A 16,582-nucleotide genomic window follows, 5' to 3' on the forward strand; every position below is an offset into this window, starting at 1 on the left:
CATTTTGGATAATTTGCTTCCTTGTCCTTGAAATGAACATATAGTAGCCAGGTCAAGTAAGATCTTTAGGAGAGATTTTACTGTATGTGAGGAAAATCAGATGTCATCATTTGACTTTTTTCTACCATCCCAAGTTCCTTTATCTTAAGGACTTATAGTTGAATGTGCTTTTAAGCACCAGTTTTATTTGCACTTTTCTTATGTTACTTTTAATCTTTTCCTGAATGGTTAAATTTGAAGGGAAGATTGGTGTCTATGCACTTAGTTCTCTTATGGAGGAGGCATGTCCAATAGTTGGTTAGGCTGAAATTTTAAAGAGAAAGCACAATTTTTCAGTAAGATGATGACTTCAGGATGTTTCTGTGGCAGATATTTTACATGTATTTATCAACACTACCATGATTACTTGTAGTAGGGATTATTGGTAGAAAATTCACATATATATATATGAAATACATTTTTTGAACTTTTAAAATTTGTTTGGCAACTATCACAGACTTAAACTCACTGTAATTTGGTGAAAGCAGTTGACAAAAAAGTCAGTTATTCTGTTTTCTTAGCTATGTACATACAGAGAAAGTTCTATACGTGGAACAGATTTCTTTGGAAAACACAAGCTGGTATGAACTAAAAAAATGACACTATCAAAGTCAAAGACATTTGAGAAGTTGAAGAACTTACATTTTCAGAGGTTGCAAGCGTAGTTTAGAACAAGTTTGATAATGTAAAATATGCCTGACAATCAATATGTAATGCCTTCAATTCTGATTCTCTGTAGTGCGAATTTTTATCGTTTATTCCAAATCATTCCTTTCTGAGAGGTATATACTGTTTTTTTTTTAATGGGAAGTAAAATTTTAAGCTGTAATTACTAAAGAAAGACCTTAACCCTAACCTGTGCCCAACTTTTCTATTCTTCATTTAATCAGTTGCCATAGACTGAGTGAAAATGTTACCTGAGCCTAAAATACCAAATTTGGGTATATAATTTTGACCTTTTGAAATTGTTACTATAGTCTTTATTACTTTCTTTACTTTTTCTTCCTGTCTTTTTTTTTTTTAATACAATTTACTATCTTATTCTCTAAAATAAAATTCCCTTTATGCAGAATAGAACTCAGGTTGGTCTCTTACTGATTAATAGAACAGGTTTAGTTTCCATTGTGGTATCAGGCTAGTGGTTAAGTCAGTGATCCCAGTTCACTCTTTCTTCTCAGAGAATGTCATTTTTGGATCTGGAGTGCTGTAGTTTCATAGTCTACCTTTCAGATCAGCAGTGATCCATGAAGTCGAAAGCTGTCAAAAAGATGGTTGTTAGCCAGTGACACCTTATACAAGTTTACCATCAGTTGTAGTGTTTTTCCAGTACACCATATGGTTTAGTAAAACCAGTATCTTTACTTAGGTACATGAGCATTCAAACATCAAAAGAAAGGAGCTCAGCTAGAAATGTGGGGTGTCCAGTTGTATGAATGTTAATATCCTGGTTTAGAAACCTAGTATGTAAGACCTTATGTTTAAAGATATTTTAAATTTCAAAACTAATTTTCCAGATTAGAGTGCTTTTGGTGATTGAAATAAAATTTGCTTTAAATCTTTTATTTAATGATTTTGGAAAAGACTATAAACTTGTGGTAAAAAGTAACTTGCATTCTGGTAAGCCACAGTTGAATTCATTTGGCTTGGTCTATGGAAGGTTGTCTATAGTTTAAGACAATACCACATTACATGAAGTTTCTAAGACTTGTTGATTTACTTTACTTGATTTTTAAAAATTTAGATAACTTTGTCTTCTTTTTACTGACTCCTGTTCTTTGGAAAGGTATAGGCCTTTTACTTGTGATAGTGGAGTGGCCAATTTATCCCAAGCCTTCCAAAACAATCATAGGATTGCTTGTAAGGAAGGATATCATTCACATTTAAATGATGTTTTAAAAATTAGGATTCTAGTCCTGTTAATGAAAATTTTTCATTTGAATTGAAACTGTCCTTTTCCGATTTAGCAGGCAGTCAGCCTAGGCCACGACTAAAAGGAAGGGTAAGTCCTTCATTTGCATGGTGTGTGCAGGTTTTCCTGACTCTTGCATTTGCTTTCTAATATTCAGATTTGAAATTCACATTTGTTATTTTTGACATTAGTTTGTGTTGCTGGAATATTATGACTAACCTGTTAAGAGAGAAACCAGATTTCTTTAAATCTGTTCAAGGCTGACATTCAGAAATCTTAGACTAAAGGAAACTTACCAAATTCATTTTGAAATGCAGTAGACAAGATGATCAAGAACTGATATGATACTTTGGATAAAAGGTTAGAATTTTCTTACTTCCTATATATTTACTGAAATGTTATAGGTTTCATGTTTGTTGGTTAAGCACCTAAGATAAGTACTCAGCTTAAAACGAATCCAAGTACATTTTGGCTGATTATGCCAAAAATTAATGACTTTGTATATGGTCAGGTCATTTATAATTGCATGTTCCTTCTGGGTTATGATTAAAAAGCAAAGTTAACTGAAATTTGTAGTAAGTTATTTATCTTGTGAATGTCAGCCATGAGCTTAGTGTGTGACACATTCTCACTTGCGGTTATTCATTGTGCATGGTGAGTGTTCTGCATCTCAACAAAATAATCAACTTCTGCTGACTTTTTTACTCTGCCAAAAGAAATCTTTTGCTAAATACTTTTAAAGCTTTATTGACTTGGAGTTTTTGTTGATCAGCTAGATTTGTATGGCATTTATTGGACAAAAAATCCCAACAACCCAGCTTGACTGGACAGAGTAGAAGTTTGAGATTAGGAAAATAAAATGGATATGGAAGGTTTTAAACCTCTTGTATTGGTAAATCAGTAGTTTCCAGGGCACTTTTTTTTTCCATGTGGGTCTTGACTAATATTGTAGCTTTGTGTATCTGAAACACTCCAAATATTGCTTAGGTTCTATAATAGTAGTAACGTATCATAAGTTTGTAAGGCACAGTGGTCAGCTTGTGAACTTCATAGATGCTTTTGTCTAAATAGGCTTACTTAAAGGGACCTAAATTTACTTTGTACTGTCCCTAAATTTAGCTCAATAAATGTGAGATTAGTCACATTTATAAGAGGCTAAAGCTGCTTGTAAAACTATGTCACCAAAATGTGCTTCATGTGTATTTTAAAGTGTAAGAAATTGTGAAGCAAGGTGTGATCTCTGCATATTATTCTAGACTAATAATGGTGCTTGTGGGGTGCTATAGTTTTTTTTATTTTAACTCTTGGATATTTGAGAGCCTGTTTACACTTTTTTTTGGATTGTTGTTAACACATCAAGCTTTTTGATACAGCTTAGCACTCTGTTAAATTCTTGTGAACACACTCCTATTTTGGTGCTTTTTAGGTATTTAAAAAACATAACTTTTTTGTCAGTTACCAGTGATTATTTCTAGAAATTGTCTTTACCACTATGTAGTACTTACTGCAGACCATAGGTCTTTGGAAACAGAACTATTCTACAGTAATATAATACAGCTAAACCACCTTAGGACACTATAGTGATCATTACTTTGCTGTGGAGGATTCAATGTGATATCCACAATTATTGCACTTTGTTGAGAATGCCTTTGTAGTACTTAGTTTTGAAGCTACCCTTTTTCTTTCTTTTTTTTTCTTTTCTTTTTTTTTTTGTTATAGTGAGTTCATCTAATATAAACAGCTTAAATGAAAGTATGGATAATATACAGTAGTCCTATACAGAACTTAATGCTATTTTGTTACATGCATATTTAAAAAGTAGACTTTGTTAGATGTTTAAATAGTCTCATACTAATCTGTGTACCTAGGGCTCATTGACATATTTATGAATAGATAAGGTTAATTTCTTGGACTTTACAGTATTGGTGTCGAGCTCTACTGCAAAGAAATCTTTTTTTTTTTTAAATGACCTCTCCCTTTTAGTTAGAACTCTATAGTGTTTAGGGCTATTTGAGACTGAATATTGTAAAATAATATGTATTGTTCTATGTTAAGCTATCCATCCCACTAATTGTTTCAATGTAACTGTTTTAATTAAATAAACTTATATCTTTAGGTATGTTTCATACTGTGTTTTCTGGTGTAAATTGCTAAATATAATTGCCCTTTCCCCTCCCACCTTCATCCCTACCCCTGGCTCCCTCAAGTGGAACATTTTCCAATACTCTTCCAAGTTTAAGCACTGCATTTATTTAAAAAAAGAATTAATACTTATTGCTTAGACTTTTTATTAGCTAAATGAAGAGGCTCATACAGGTAGGGTACTTGTCGAAGCAGAATACTTTACTTCATCTCGAAGTGTTAATCCTGTGAAGTTGTCCCGTCTAGCTGCATATTCCCCGACATTGGCTAGCCCTGGTACCACACAGCAGCTCAGAGCACTGCGGTATATACTCATATCATGAGCATCATACCATTCATCAGTCTTTTCATCATAGCACTCAACATTAAATGTAGTGGTGAAGCCATTGAAACCCCCCACCACAAATAAGAGGTCATCTACCACTTCGATGCCAAAATTGCTACGAGGATTAAACATGGTGGGGATTGTGCGCCATGTGTTGGCCACAGGGCTGTAGGCTTCTGCACTCCTAAGTCGATTAGCTCCATCAAAGCCGCCTACCTGTAGACAAGCAAGAAAATATGGTTGGTAACCATTGCTTCTGTTTTAAAAGAGTGGCTTATTTCAAGTAGACTTAGCCACTCCTGACCTATTGATTATTCATCTGCCTCCATTACCTTCTAGTAGATTATTTCCCATCTAAAAACCAATTTGTGAGGCGAGGTCATTTTAATAATGATAGAAGATGTGAGGCTAGATTCTAAACTTAATATGGTTGTTGATAGACTAGCCAACCTGCCTTTCTTACCGCATATACGTGTTCTCCATAAGCTATTACTCCTATTCCGCTCCTTCTGCTTCTCATGGGTGCTATGACAGTCCACTGATTACTCTCAGTATTGTATACTTCTGCTGTAAACAGGCATTCATTTCCGTTAAATCCACCACAAATGTAGACCTATTTAAACAGAATTACCTGTAGTGACCATTACAGTCATTTGGAGTAAAGGATACTCTACCATAAAGATAGTGCTGTACATTTTAAAATCCTGGGTTTTGATCAGCTGGTCCAAGCCCTTACTTGTAGGGCAAGGGTTCACTCAAGTCATCCCACTGAGAGAAAATAGTTGGTGCTTAAATATTCCCTAAGTAGATGATTTCTTATGGCATAGCTTATAATAGTCTCTCCAAACTCCAATGGGAAGTTATGACCTAAATTAACTCGTTACCCATTCTATTTTTGTCTTCCTGTATTTCATCCAACTTTGGTTCCTGTATAGTTAATTCTTTTTTTTTTTTCCCCACACTGAGCTTTTCTCCTCTGCCACTTCAAACCCATTTCACTGGAGTAATGCCAGACTTCCAGTGCCAAGGTTTGAGTTGTTAGTTTTGAACTATTTAACTTTATTAAGTCTTCTTATATTTCAGTATTCAACTGAAGTGCTGAGAGGAATTTACCAAGTCCCTACTTAAATATAAAATGATAAAATGGATCAGAAATGTCTTCATATTGAGGGACAAAATATTAAGTGCTATTCCAATTGGTTTTGATGAAAAGGCATGAGACTTTTACCCAGTCAATTTACTGAAAATTACAATTCACTGAAAGTTAATATATTTTACTCCATTAGTATCTTTAACATACTAGTACCCTCTCAGTTTTTCAGAAGATGAGCATGTAGTCTGTATATGAATTATCTAGGCCCTGTTTTTTCTTCATCCCACTTCTCACCTTTTTACAATTTCACTGACCCTTGACACCATTGCCAGACTGCAGAAAGCTTCTATATTGCTTTGTGTGCAGTCAGTACTGAAAAATTTAATGAAAAAAGATAATTGTTAATTAAACTGTTAGATCATGTTTTAGCCATATTTTCTGTTCCCCATTAGGATAAAGGGAGTTTGGGCTAGGAAGGCCAGTTTTAATATCAGGGTTTGGTCTTTGTTCCCAAGCCTGTGGGATAGCAGGAAAAGACTCCATACACCCTGGTTCTTTACCTTTCCATACAGGGTTGTGGCACTTGCATCACTTCTCTGTTCGTGCATGGGGGCGATGAGGGTCCATTGATTAGTCTCTGGCTCATATCGTTCAGCCGTGTTGAGACGTACATAGCCATCAAATCCCCCCATGGCATAAATGAAGTTGCTGAGGACAGTCACACTGACATAACAACGTCTTGAGTGCATTGGGGCAACTTGGTGCCAAGTTTTCTTGACTGGGTCAAATCGCTTGACACTGTTGAAATAGTCCACGCTGTCAAACCCGCCAATGATATAAACATAGCCTTTCAAGTATGCTGCCCCATGGTAGGCGCGGGGGCTCTCCTCCTCACAAGTGACGTTCACCCACCTGTCTGCCCGAGCATCATATGCTTCAATGGCATTGGTGGGGCTCCCACCGCTCCAGCCACCAATTGCAAACAAGATGGCATACGGCAGACGGGGCCGGGTGAGTGGGTTGGTGAAATCAGAGTTGGAGGGCCCATTCATGTTTAGGTCATACATGGCCTTTAGGGCGTTGATAATGACTGGCTTGCACTCTTCACTGTCTTTCACATAGTCATTCATTTTAACATTGTTCATGAAATACTCGGCATGCATCAGGGCCAGGCGAACCTAAACAAAAAAAAAAGGAATAAAAAAAGCGACCATTTAGGTGGGGTAAGAATACTTGAAAAAGCTATCTCCCTAACCATAATGGCTAGCAATTCCTTATAGTGAATTGCTACAGGGTTTGTTTTTTAAACCCAAGTTATGAATTGTTTTTGAATGTTATTTGGCATAAATTTCCATACCAAGATAGAACTGGGTGCCCCAAGAAGTCCTGTGGTCCATTTTCCTGCCCCTGGCCAAGACTATTCAAACCATCCCAGAAAATGATTTGCTCTCTTCCTCAAAATTTTCCATAATAATAGCTTTTACTATAGAGCACTTTTAGGATTTACAGAGTACTTTCCTCTTGACAACCCTATGAAGCAGATCATGCAAGTATTATTTTACAGATAAAGAAACTGAGGCTCACAGAATTTGAAATGACTTGACCATAGCTAGGGTCAGAGAATCAGCACTTAAACCCAGGTCATCTGACTCCCAAGTCCAGTGCTTTTCCCACTGTGTCATAGCTTATGCAAATATATGACCTGATGGGCATAGTACTTTGAGTCAAGAACTTGGACTTATTTTAATGGGTCTTCAGTGTTGACCTCATATCCTTTTTTCCAGCAGAGGTTTCTAGGATTTTGGAGTTTATATCAATAAGTATGTCTAGAGTGAAAAACAGGGTGAAGAGCAATCAAATGACAATCCCAAGGGGAAAATTAAGTCTCAGAAACAACAGAGAACAAGTAGAACTGGGTGAATAATGTACAGATCACGCAACATCTTATACTGCTGGTATTCAACTATTTCATGTATCTGGATATGAACCTTGGGGAAACTCCTGGAGTAAAGGAACCAACAAAGAGTAGTTAAGGTAATCTAAAAGTAATAATTAAACTTGACCTTGGGCAGCAAAACTGAAATATGTTGCTTCCTATTTTGGGGGTCATGGGAAATCCACTTTAAAATTGCTTCAAAGACAGCATCTTCTTGCTTGACGTTGAGCTCGTCTTTCTCAATGATGTCCTTCAGCTCAGTGACTGAGAGCTCTAAAAACTCTGCGGAGACCTTGACCATCTCCTCAAAGTTGTGAAGAATGAACATGTATGCCTTTTGCCTTAACTCTGGGCAGTAATAGTAGTCTGTGAATTTGCAGATGCCGATACAGTTATCCAAACACAACTCTGATTTGAGGAACTCACAGCAACCCCGGACAATGCCCATGATGTTGAACTGATCCGCTGCAGCTAGCAGCTTCTCTACGTTGTCTGGGGTGATGGGGACAGTCCGGGTGTAGGCATATTCAATAATTAACTTCATCATATCAGGAGAAATACCAGGAATGTTGTACACTTTCTTTTCTGTGTTGTTCCAGCCACTTGTAAACAAAGCTCTGGGAAAAAAACAACACCAATAGTAGTCAAAGAAAATGGTATCTCTCTCCAGTCTCTCCATGTCTTCCTCTTTTCTCAAATGAGGGGAAAGTTTGGGATGCTACTTAAACAATGAGGAGGTGGGAAGCATGCTGGGAATAGATCAAACTTATGAAGGCATGGGGTAAGGGGATGGCATAGAGGAAAAAGGAAGATGCTTTAGAAGTACAAATGACTAGAAAAGAGAGTAGGAGGGTGTAAATAATATCTTCCTAAGCACTTTCGATACTGTCAAAACTTTTTAGCCCTAAAATAGGTTTTATTGTCATTTCATTGTTGGAGAAACAAATGAGAGGTTAAGTAGTTTACTGTAGGTAGACAGGTGCAGTACTCTGACCTGGAACTAGAACTCAGGTCTTTTGCCTCCTTACTCATCTCGTGCATTTATTAAGTGCCTGCCCTGTGCAAGGTACCATACTAGGCCTTGAGATTATTAAGGACAAAATGAAGCAGTCTCTGCCCTCCAGAAGTTTACACTGGGCACACAACATGTACACTGAATGGAAACTATAAGGTAATTTGAGGAGAGAAAACTAACAATTGTCCATAGCCCATTGGATTCCACCTTGTTGAATGAAAATTAAACATCTACCAGAGGAAGACAATTTTTAAAATAAGCCAATACAATTAAAACTTAAAAAGGCTAAGGGAGGGAGGGGGCTATTATTTCTTTTCCTTTTCAACCTTGCTTTTAGAGGGAAGGTGGATCTAAGAGAGTAAAGTCTCTTATTATAATGAAGACTTGGAAGTAATATATCATTTACTAGCTTTCCATATGACCTGATTGCTTTAGGGCCCTGTCCTCAGCTTCTTTTGTCCTCCCTCTTAAATATTCCAGGGACTTCTGCTAAGAACCCCCCAACTTCTTTTTCCCTTTTGAACCCAAATCCTTGATAATCTCCATCCTCCATCTCATTAACCTCTTGATCCCTGTTTGAGAAGGGTCAGGGAATTTTCTATTGGGGAAGCTGAAGTAGTGGTTTTGACATCTGAGTTTAAGTAGGGAACCCAACATGTATGTACAACACCCCTGACCCCCAGGGGCTGGTGAACCAAACTTTGGTTCACCAAGGGGTCAAGGTGGGGAGATGAGAGAGTGGCTAATGCAGGAGATATGGCCTGGGAGAGAATTGAGGGGTGAAGGGATTGAAGATCACAGTGTGGATGAAGGGTCACCCCAAAACCAGAGTGAAGCTAGTTTGTTCCCCTCTTGGTGCTACATGCCTCTTCAGTGGACAAATAAGTCAAGGAGTGAGAAAGCCCAGATCAGGAGGGAAGTATGGGATAGCAACAACCCAAAATGCCTTGGTTGGTCCCCTTTCCCTTTCTCTCTCCAGCTCATTGGGGCTTCTGTGTTTAATACCTAAAGTAGGAACTGCAGCTGCAGAGGATGTTCTTGTGGGCATTGAACTCAAAGCCATTGACCTTGATGACCACGTCACAGAGCTTGCCCTCTAGCCTAAGCTCGTTGAAGATCTCACAGGTCATCGCGCTCATTTTCCTCTCCATGTGAGGCTGGTGGAACCGCGTGGAGGCCGCTGTGCTCTCCATCTCCATGGCACCCTGGGACCAGCAGAGGGGAACTGTTCTCCGAGGGTGTGGGGGGGGGGGGCCCGATCGCCAGCCGCTCTCTCCTTTTCCCTACTACATCTTTCAAATGGGGCCCAACAGGGTTCCCAAGTTCCAGAATCCTGTGCCAGCAGTGAGATCACTGTTAGGATTGTGCCTTGGGGTTCTGGAACCCCTACTCTTCCTTTTTACCTCTCTCCCTCACCACCACCTAACACAAGCTAAGAATCTTTCTTCCCCCAGCTCTGCCATCCTCACACCTGCAGCAGAACTATGCCAGCAGCAAACAGGTTTAATTACCAAAAAAATAAGTCTAGCCTGAAATATATATGCCCTGTATTGCCCTTATTCCTACCTGTACTCATCACCTTAATTAAGCTCAAGTTCTCCCATCCTCAGTATCTGCCTACAGCAGACACTTAGCATAGTACCCCGTATGTGACCAAGAGCTCTGTGGAAACCCAAGACAAAGGAAACAGAAAGCTGGTTCAGTTTTCTTCAGGCCCACTCTCAAATTTCTTTCAGTCCCCTGGGCATGTGTCATTTGGCATGATGGTTCATCAACCTCATTTTCAACAGGTTTGGAATCTGCAAGTTGGACCAATATTCTTGCTCTTTTTCATCCCACCCTGTGGTGTGGTGGAAAGAGCCTCCAGGACCTGGGTTTGAATTCCAGCTTTAGTCCTTAATACCTGTGTGATCTTGGGCAAGTACCTTCACCTCTCTGGGTCTCAGTTTCCTCATCTGTAAAAGGAAAGGATTGGACTAGATGACCTCTAAAATCCCTTCCAGCTCTAAATTTGTGATCGGATCCACTATATTCTAACTTCTCCTGGATAGAGGATGACAGTGAGGTTTCGAACCTGGGTGACTGGAAGGTTGGTGATGGCCCCGAGAGTACCAGGCAAGTTTGGAAGAGGGGTAGGTTTTTGGGGGAAGATAATATAATCTCATCTGTGATGAAGAACACAAGCCTGCTCATCCTGTAAGACTCACTCTGTCCCACTCAAAAGGAAAAGGGGTGAGGGCCAAGCCTGCTTTCTGAGCGGCAGCTGCTTCAGCCACAAGGTGATCTGGGTGACTGGCTGGTGGGCTGGGGTGGGGATGGAAGCCAGAGCAGGGTGTGTGGGTCTGTTGGGGTATAAAGGTAGGTTTGTTTGTATTGGAAACAAGCCCCAGGATTGGCTATCGTGGGATGCAATCTATCTTCCTACCCCTCATTGGTTGATCACACCCATTGGGGTCCGCCTAGCCCTAACAATGAAGACCATTAGCTAGAGGGACAAGGAGTACATACAGTACTATTTCTCTTTCTGGCAGCCTGGGTCTTGAGGCTGTTCCCCAAATCTGCCCCACCAAGCATTTCTCCCCCTCCTCCACCTCCCATCCCTAAACTCACCACAGTCTAACTGGAAACCAGCTCTTCTTTAAAGCTCTTCCCCTAACCTGGCTCCACTTCCATCCAAATGCCCCTGAAGAGGCATCTTTGAGTAATGAAAGGAGGAGAGAGCACCGGCTTTGGAAGGAGATGACTTGGGGCTGTTACTACCTGGGCGTGGCCTGGGGCAAGGTCACTTCATCTCTCTGGGCCTCAGTTTCCTCATTTGTGAAATGACTTTTGGACTAGGTAATCTTTTTCATGATCATCAATGATGTACTTCAAATTTCCCTTCTTTCCCTTCTGCGGGCTCGCCTCCCGCCCCCCCCTCCCCGCCTCAGCCACGCCCACCACCCATTGGCCACGCCCTCTCTCTCTCTCTCTCTCTCTCTCTCTCTCTCTCTCTCTCTTCCCCCCCTCCTCCGTTTCCATCCGCCGGCCTGGAAGTGGTTGGCGCCTGCGCATTAGTTCTTAGGGACGAACTATTTCTTCCGTAGCAAAAGCGGACAGGCGGACCATGGCGGAGGAGGTGAGAACATGGAAGAGGTGGCGGGACAGGGAGTGGGGAGGGGCCTCGGAAAGGAAGCCCCCCCTCTTCCCCCCCCAACAGGCCTGCTGGCTCCAGCGCCGGCCTATGCTAAAGCTTCATTGCCCCATCCTAGAATCGTTCATAGCTCCCAGCAAAACCTGCCATAGGAATGCCTTCCTCCCCGGCTCCCTCTGTAACCCTTCATAGCTCCCTGTGGAGCATTCCCTGGAGCCCCTTGGCCGTATGGCGCCCTTCCTCCACGCAGCCCCGCCGTACAGCGGCTGGTCCTAGCCGCACGACCCCCTCCCCACAGCGCCCCTTCCAGCAACCCTATAGCTCCTCTGTTACATAATCTCCCAGACTCCCCTCCTTGACATCAGACTTTATAGCGTCCTCGCTATACAGTACCCCTTTGAGCCCCATCACCACTCCCTGCAGGGCCCCTGCAGCATACCCATAAATAACCCCTTCTCGGGGCGCCGCTGCTATATATAACCTTCCATAACACTCCCCTCCTCCTCATAGCACCTGCACTTTTAGCTTTCCTCCATACCTAGTCTGCCATAGCCCACAAGCCTCTTCCCACAGATCCCTTCCTTAGCCCCACAGCTGCCCCCTACGGCATCTGCCCTATACATTTCTCTATACAGTGCTCCTTACATGTTTTTGCTCTAAAACCTTCCTCTCACTCCCTATCAGTCTAACAGATTCTTGCTTTATAAGCCTTCACTAAAGGACCCCTGACACTTCCCGCCCCCAATTCTTGTCAAGGCCTTTCACTTGTACCCCCGATTCCACTGCCACATTTTTGTTTCCAGTTCCCAAGATTTTCTTTCTGGTACTAGAGCCCTCTTAACAGGGGCTCACTGCTTCATCGCTGAGAAAACTGAAGGGACCAGACGACCTCTGAGGTCGCTTCTAGTTCTAGGTCTGTGGTTCTAAGTGCTGCTATTGGGTCTGGGTCTGGGTCTGTGTGGGGTGGGGTGGGGTTTGCATCGGGAATAGGTAAAGGAACAAGTGAAGGACCTGATGAAGGCTACAGTCCTCATGCGGCACCCGCAGCAGGTTCAGGAGATCATTCTATCCCTCAGGAAGGGAGGACGCAACAAATTGCAGGTATGTCTCTGATGTCCCCCCTCTTTTCCCAACTTGGGTGGAGCGGGAAGTTCTAATGGCTTGGATCTATTACCCAATGAAGGAAGAAAGAAAGAATAGTTTTTCTGCTGCGTTGTTTTAAGTATTTTTATACTTACCTTTCTTTCTTAGGAAAATCGATATCCCCAATATGGATAGGGTCCTAGAGGATGAGGGCTATCTGAATTATGTGCCACTACCACTCCCTCCCCAAAGAAAAGAATATTATTGATGCTCTTTACTGAAAAAAAAAAGTCACTATGCCTTCCTGATATATTCCTTGATCTCCTCACCTTGCAACCCTCTTTTATAACAAAGGAGTATAAAATTAAGTAAAACTGACCACATCGGAAAACTTGTTCTTCATTCAGTACCTTTAGTCCACCATCTTCCTACCAAGAAGAGAAAAGCAAAGTCTGCCTTGAGAAAGTTGAGGCTTGTGACTTGCCTTTTCCATATGGAGAGAAAACACCATTACCTTGCACCCCTGAAAACTCACCGCAGTAGCTTTATATCATAGGCATTTGATGAGATTGTCCCACACTGTACATGAAATTTAAACTGCTAAACTCCTTTTTTGAGAGATTCTTCCTATTGGATTGGGACTGAGACTTCTAGCAACTAGGTTCTGTGCTCCAAGGACATAGAACCAGCACCTATCATTCTGTGACTACTTGAAGGTGGGGGCCATATATCCTTTTCCTGTTGTTCCTTAATTCCCAGTGCCAGGCTCTATATGGAGGTTATACTTGTTGAATATTGTTTTGGCTTTTAACAGACTCTTAAACTTTGATGGCATAATGTGAAGGCAAGATGAACTGAGCCCGTGACTTAGATGTTTATCTTCCTGTCCCTCTCTACATTTTAGGTCATTTCTGACTTTGACATGACCCTGACTAGGTTTGGATTTAATGGAAAACGATGTCCTACATCTTACAGTAAGTCATGTATTGATCGGCATTGTGGTTGACTTTGCTGTTAATGGTTCCTGTAGGGGTAGGTAATGGAGTTTTTGTGTTGTTATTTTTTTCCTAGATATCCTAGATAATAGCAAGCTCATCAGTGAGGAATGTCAGAAAAAGGTGGGTTATCCTTGAAGAGTGTTGATGTGCTAATTCAAATGCCTGTGGGCCAAAAGAGGACAGAGTGGGGATGGGGAATGGATCCATGATTTCCCAGGTATAACGACCTCCCAGGTGAGGAAATTTCCTCTACCAATGCAGGTTGGTACTATCTTGGCAACATATTGTGTAGTCTTTAGAGAGCTGAGTGGTTCTCAATTTTTTTTAGTCTCAGGACCCCTTTACGTTCTTAAAAATTATTGAGGATCCCCGAAGAGCTTCTGTTTATATGAGTTGTAGCTATTGACATTTACCATGTTAGAAATGAAAGCATCTTAGTCTTATTATGAAAATAGTTTTGATCTCATGATCCCTTGGAAAGGTCTCAGGGACCCCCAGGGGTTTCCTGACCACATTTTGAGAACCAATGGTCTAGAGTTCTTAAAGGTTAAGTGACTTGCCCAGAGTCACACAGCCAGTCTGTGTCAGAGGCAGGACTGGAACCCAGGTCTTTCTGGCTCCAAAGCCAACTTTATGTCCACTATGCCAAGCTGCCTCTCACAGAGTAAAGACTTTAAAAACATATTAAGTTTGTTATTATTTTTATTGCTCAGGTAAACCTAGCTTTTTAACATCTATTTAATTGGGATGTATTCCTTCTGGTAATATTTTCATTTATTCCACACACATTTATTAAAGGTGTATGATGGGCAAAAGCACTGAACTAGTGACAACTTAATTTCTGTAGTGCTTTAAGATGTTTAAAATCTTTTTCAATTTTTAAAATTCTTTTTCTGTGTCCTGTGGGTGGAGTAAGTAGCAAAGCATTATTATTTACATTTCACAGATAAGGAAACTGAGGCACAGTGAGGTTAATTGAGTTTGCTGAAGGTTATCACTTAGCCAGTAAGTGAGGAAACTGAGGTCTTCTGACTGCAAAAGCAGTTGTTTTTGCCAGCCACCACAGCTGTTTCTCTAACATAATAGCTTTTTTTTTTTGGAGACAGCACAGTCTTCTGAAAACCTCATGGTAGGTAGGATAAATTCCTAATTGTAGAATTCGATCAATGCACTGGCAATCATAATAGCCACCCCCAGTGGGCAATATTATGCCTTGATCATGTTGTTCTTTAATACCCATACCTAATTCAACTTCTGTGCCAACTGTGGCTTTTGATTTCTAGGCAACTAAGATATTTCTGATGAGTAAGATGGTTCTGTCGATAAGCTTAGGTGAATTAAATAGCAGAATATTTGGCCTGTTGGCCTGAGCATGTTGGTCTTTTATGTACCTGTTACATATCCATAATATTCACGATCATTATTTATTATTGCTTTTTTGAGTCTTCACATAGCTCTTCCATTTATAGAAGAAGGCTCCTGATAGGTAGTGGTATTTTGGAGTGTCAGTGAAAATTGGAAAGGCTGGCTTTCTAAACTAGACTTCACTGTGTAAGAGAGATAGCCAGTGAAAAGAATCCCAAACTTGAAGTCCAGAGACTTGGTTTTGAATTGAGGCTGTGACATTAACTAACTGGATAACTCTAGACAAATCACTTCTCTCTGAGACTTCCTTTCCTTGCCTTCAGTGGGGATGATCATACTAGTACTATCCAATATGTGAGTTTGTTGTCAGCAAAGCAATTTATAAACGGGAGCAGTATACAGATTATTCTCAAATTGGTTAAATCAATTATTGTGCATCTACAAAAGGGAGATAATATCCCTGGTTTTTCAGTCTTGTTTCTGGTCCTTATCTTACCCACTCCTCCGGCTTTGAGAATGTCGTTGGTACAAATAAGAGAGTAGTTTTGGGATCTTCAGAAGAAAGATATTAGAGGCACTCACTTTGGCAACACATGTAATAAAACTGGAATGCGCAAGGATGATATACAAATTCATGAAGTGTTCCATATTGTTTGATTGAAAAAATATATAATTTAGGGGAAAAAGGAAATATTAGAGAAAAACGAAGGTACTGCTGCTTGGCCTTGTTTGAATGTTAAATGGGGGTCCTGAAAAGTTAGGTGTAAAACACATACATATGTAACAATACTTGTGCATTTTCCTGTTTTGTTTTAATTTTAGAGAGGTTTTTTGTTTGTTTTTTTTCCTTCTCTGGCTTCCCAACCCCCACCCCCACAAAGAATAGTATAGAAGATAGAAAGCTGTTCTCAGAGTCAGAAAAACCTGGGTTTAGGTACCATCTCTGACACAAAGATAAATTGCCTAATCTCTCGGTTCTCTAGGCACTCTTTATGACTGTGGAGCATATACTGGTCACTACACCTTCTCCTTGGTCCTGGGAATTTCCTTTTGGGAGTTTTCTATACCAATAAAATCACAGGTCCTTCCCCCACCAATTTTCTACCTTAAAAAATGTTGGAGCCAAAATGTAATGTAATCCTCACATTCATTTCAAGGAACATTCTGCCTTTGTTAGTGTATAATATTAGGCATTTGGTTCTCCTACATGGAACAGTTCATGTAATCTGGCACAATCATTTGAAATGACATAGATGTTAGAATTCATTACTTTTGTTAATTTTGTTGAGCGTTCCCACTGGATGACTATGGAATTATTTATCTAAGCAATCACATTGGGAGGGCAAGACATCCTAGGTATTTAGAAGAAGCTGTCCCTAGTTAGAAGTGGTAGAAAGGCTTTTCATTTAATCCAGCTAGATTGAATAGTCTCTGTAGAATTGGCGGGAAATATTTGTTGGCCTTAGTGATTAGATTATTTGATGATAAAGGGATTTTAACACTGATTTAATACTGATACCTGCTAACCATTTGTGCTGTTGACA

The 16,582-nt window shown here is 40.4% G+C and overlaps 2 protein-coding genes across 2 annotated transcripts in view; one reads left to right on the plus strand and one right to left on the minus strand.

Annotated features, from left to right (window-relative positions):
- Positions 1-4,256: 4,256 nt before the first annotated feature.
- Positions 4,257-9,673, minus strand: KLHL10 (kelch like family member 10). Its single transcript, XM_027870295.1, has 5 exons — positions 9,465-9,673; positions 7,572-8,061; positions 6,069-6,686; positions 4,879-5,028; positions 4,257-4,631 (listed from the first exon to the last, which is right to left on the minus strand). Exons 1-5 carry the CDS (start codon positions 9,656-9,658, stop codon positions 4,257-4,259), a joined length of 1,827 nt encoding a protein of 608 aa, XP_027726096.1. The 5' UTR covers positions 9,659-9,673.
- A 1,805-nt stretch (positions 9,674-11,478) lies between these two features.
- NT5C3B (5'-nucleotidase, cytosolic IIIB) overlaps positions 11,479-16,582 on the plus strand; it is a 17,025-nt gene continuing 11,921 nt past the window's right edge. The window contains exons 1-4 of the mRNA XM_027870523.1: positions 11,479-11,577; positions 12,583-12,693; positions 13,580-13,649; positions 13,747-13,793. Of these exons, the coding sequence (XP_027726324.1) occupies positions 11,566-11,577; positions 12,583-12,693; positions 13,580-13,649; positions 13,747-13,793 (240 nt within the window). The 5' untranslated portion in view covers positions 11,479-11,565. The remainder of the gene's footprint in view (positions 11,578-12,582; positions 12,694-13,579; positions 13,650-13,746; positions 13,794-16,582) is intronic.

Source organism: Vombatus ursinus, unplaced genomic scaffold (genome assembly GCF_900497805.2).
Source record: "Vombatus ursinus unplaced genomic scaffold, bare-nosed wombat genome assembly UNPS02014797.1, whole genome shotgun sequence".
Taxonomy (NCBI): domain Eukaryota; kingdom Metazoa; phylum Chordata; class Mammalia; order Diprotodontia; family Vombatidae; genus Vombatus; species Vombatus ursinus.

What these genes read in the sequence shown, in the direction of transcription:
- KLHL10 (XM_027870295.1), bottom strand. Translation starts at nt 9,658, where the DNA reads ATGGAGATGGAGAGCACAGCGGCCTCCACGCGGTTCCACCAGCCTCAC. An exon ending in CCACAACCCTGTATGGAAAG is followed by an intron (nt 5,029 to 6,068) that starts GTAAAGAACCAG and finishes CTGTTTAAATAG; the next exon opens with GTCTACATTTGTGGTGGATT. An exon ending in ATGGAGAACACGTATATGCG is followed by an intron (nt 4,632 to 4,878) that starts GTAAGAAAGGCA and finishes GCTTGTCTACAG; the next exon opens with GTAGGCGGCTTTGATGGAGC.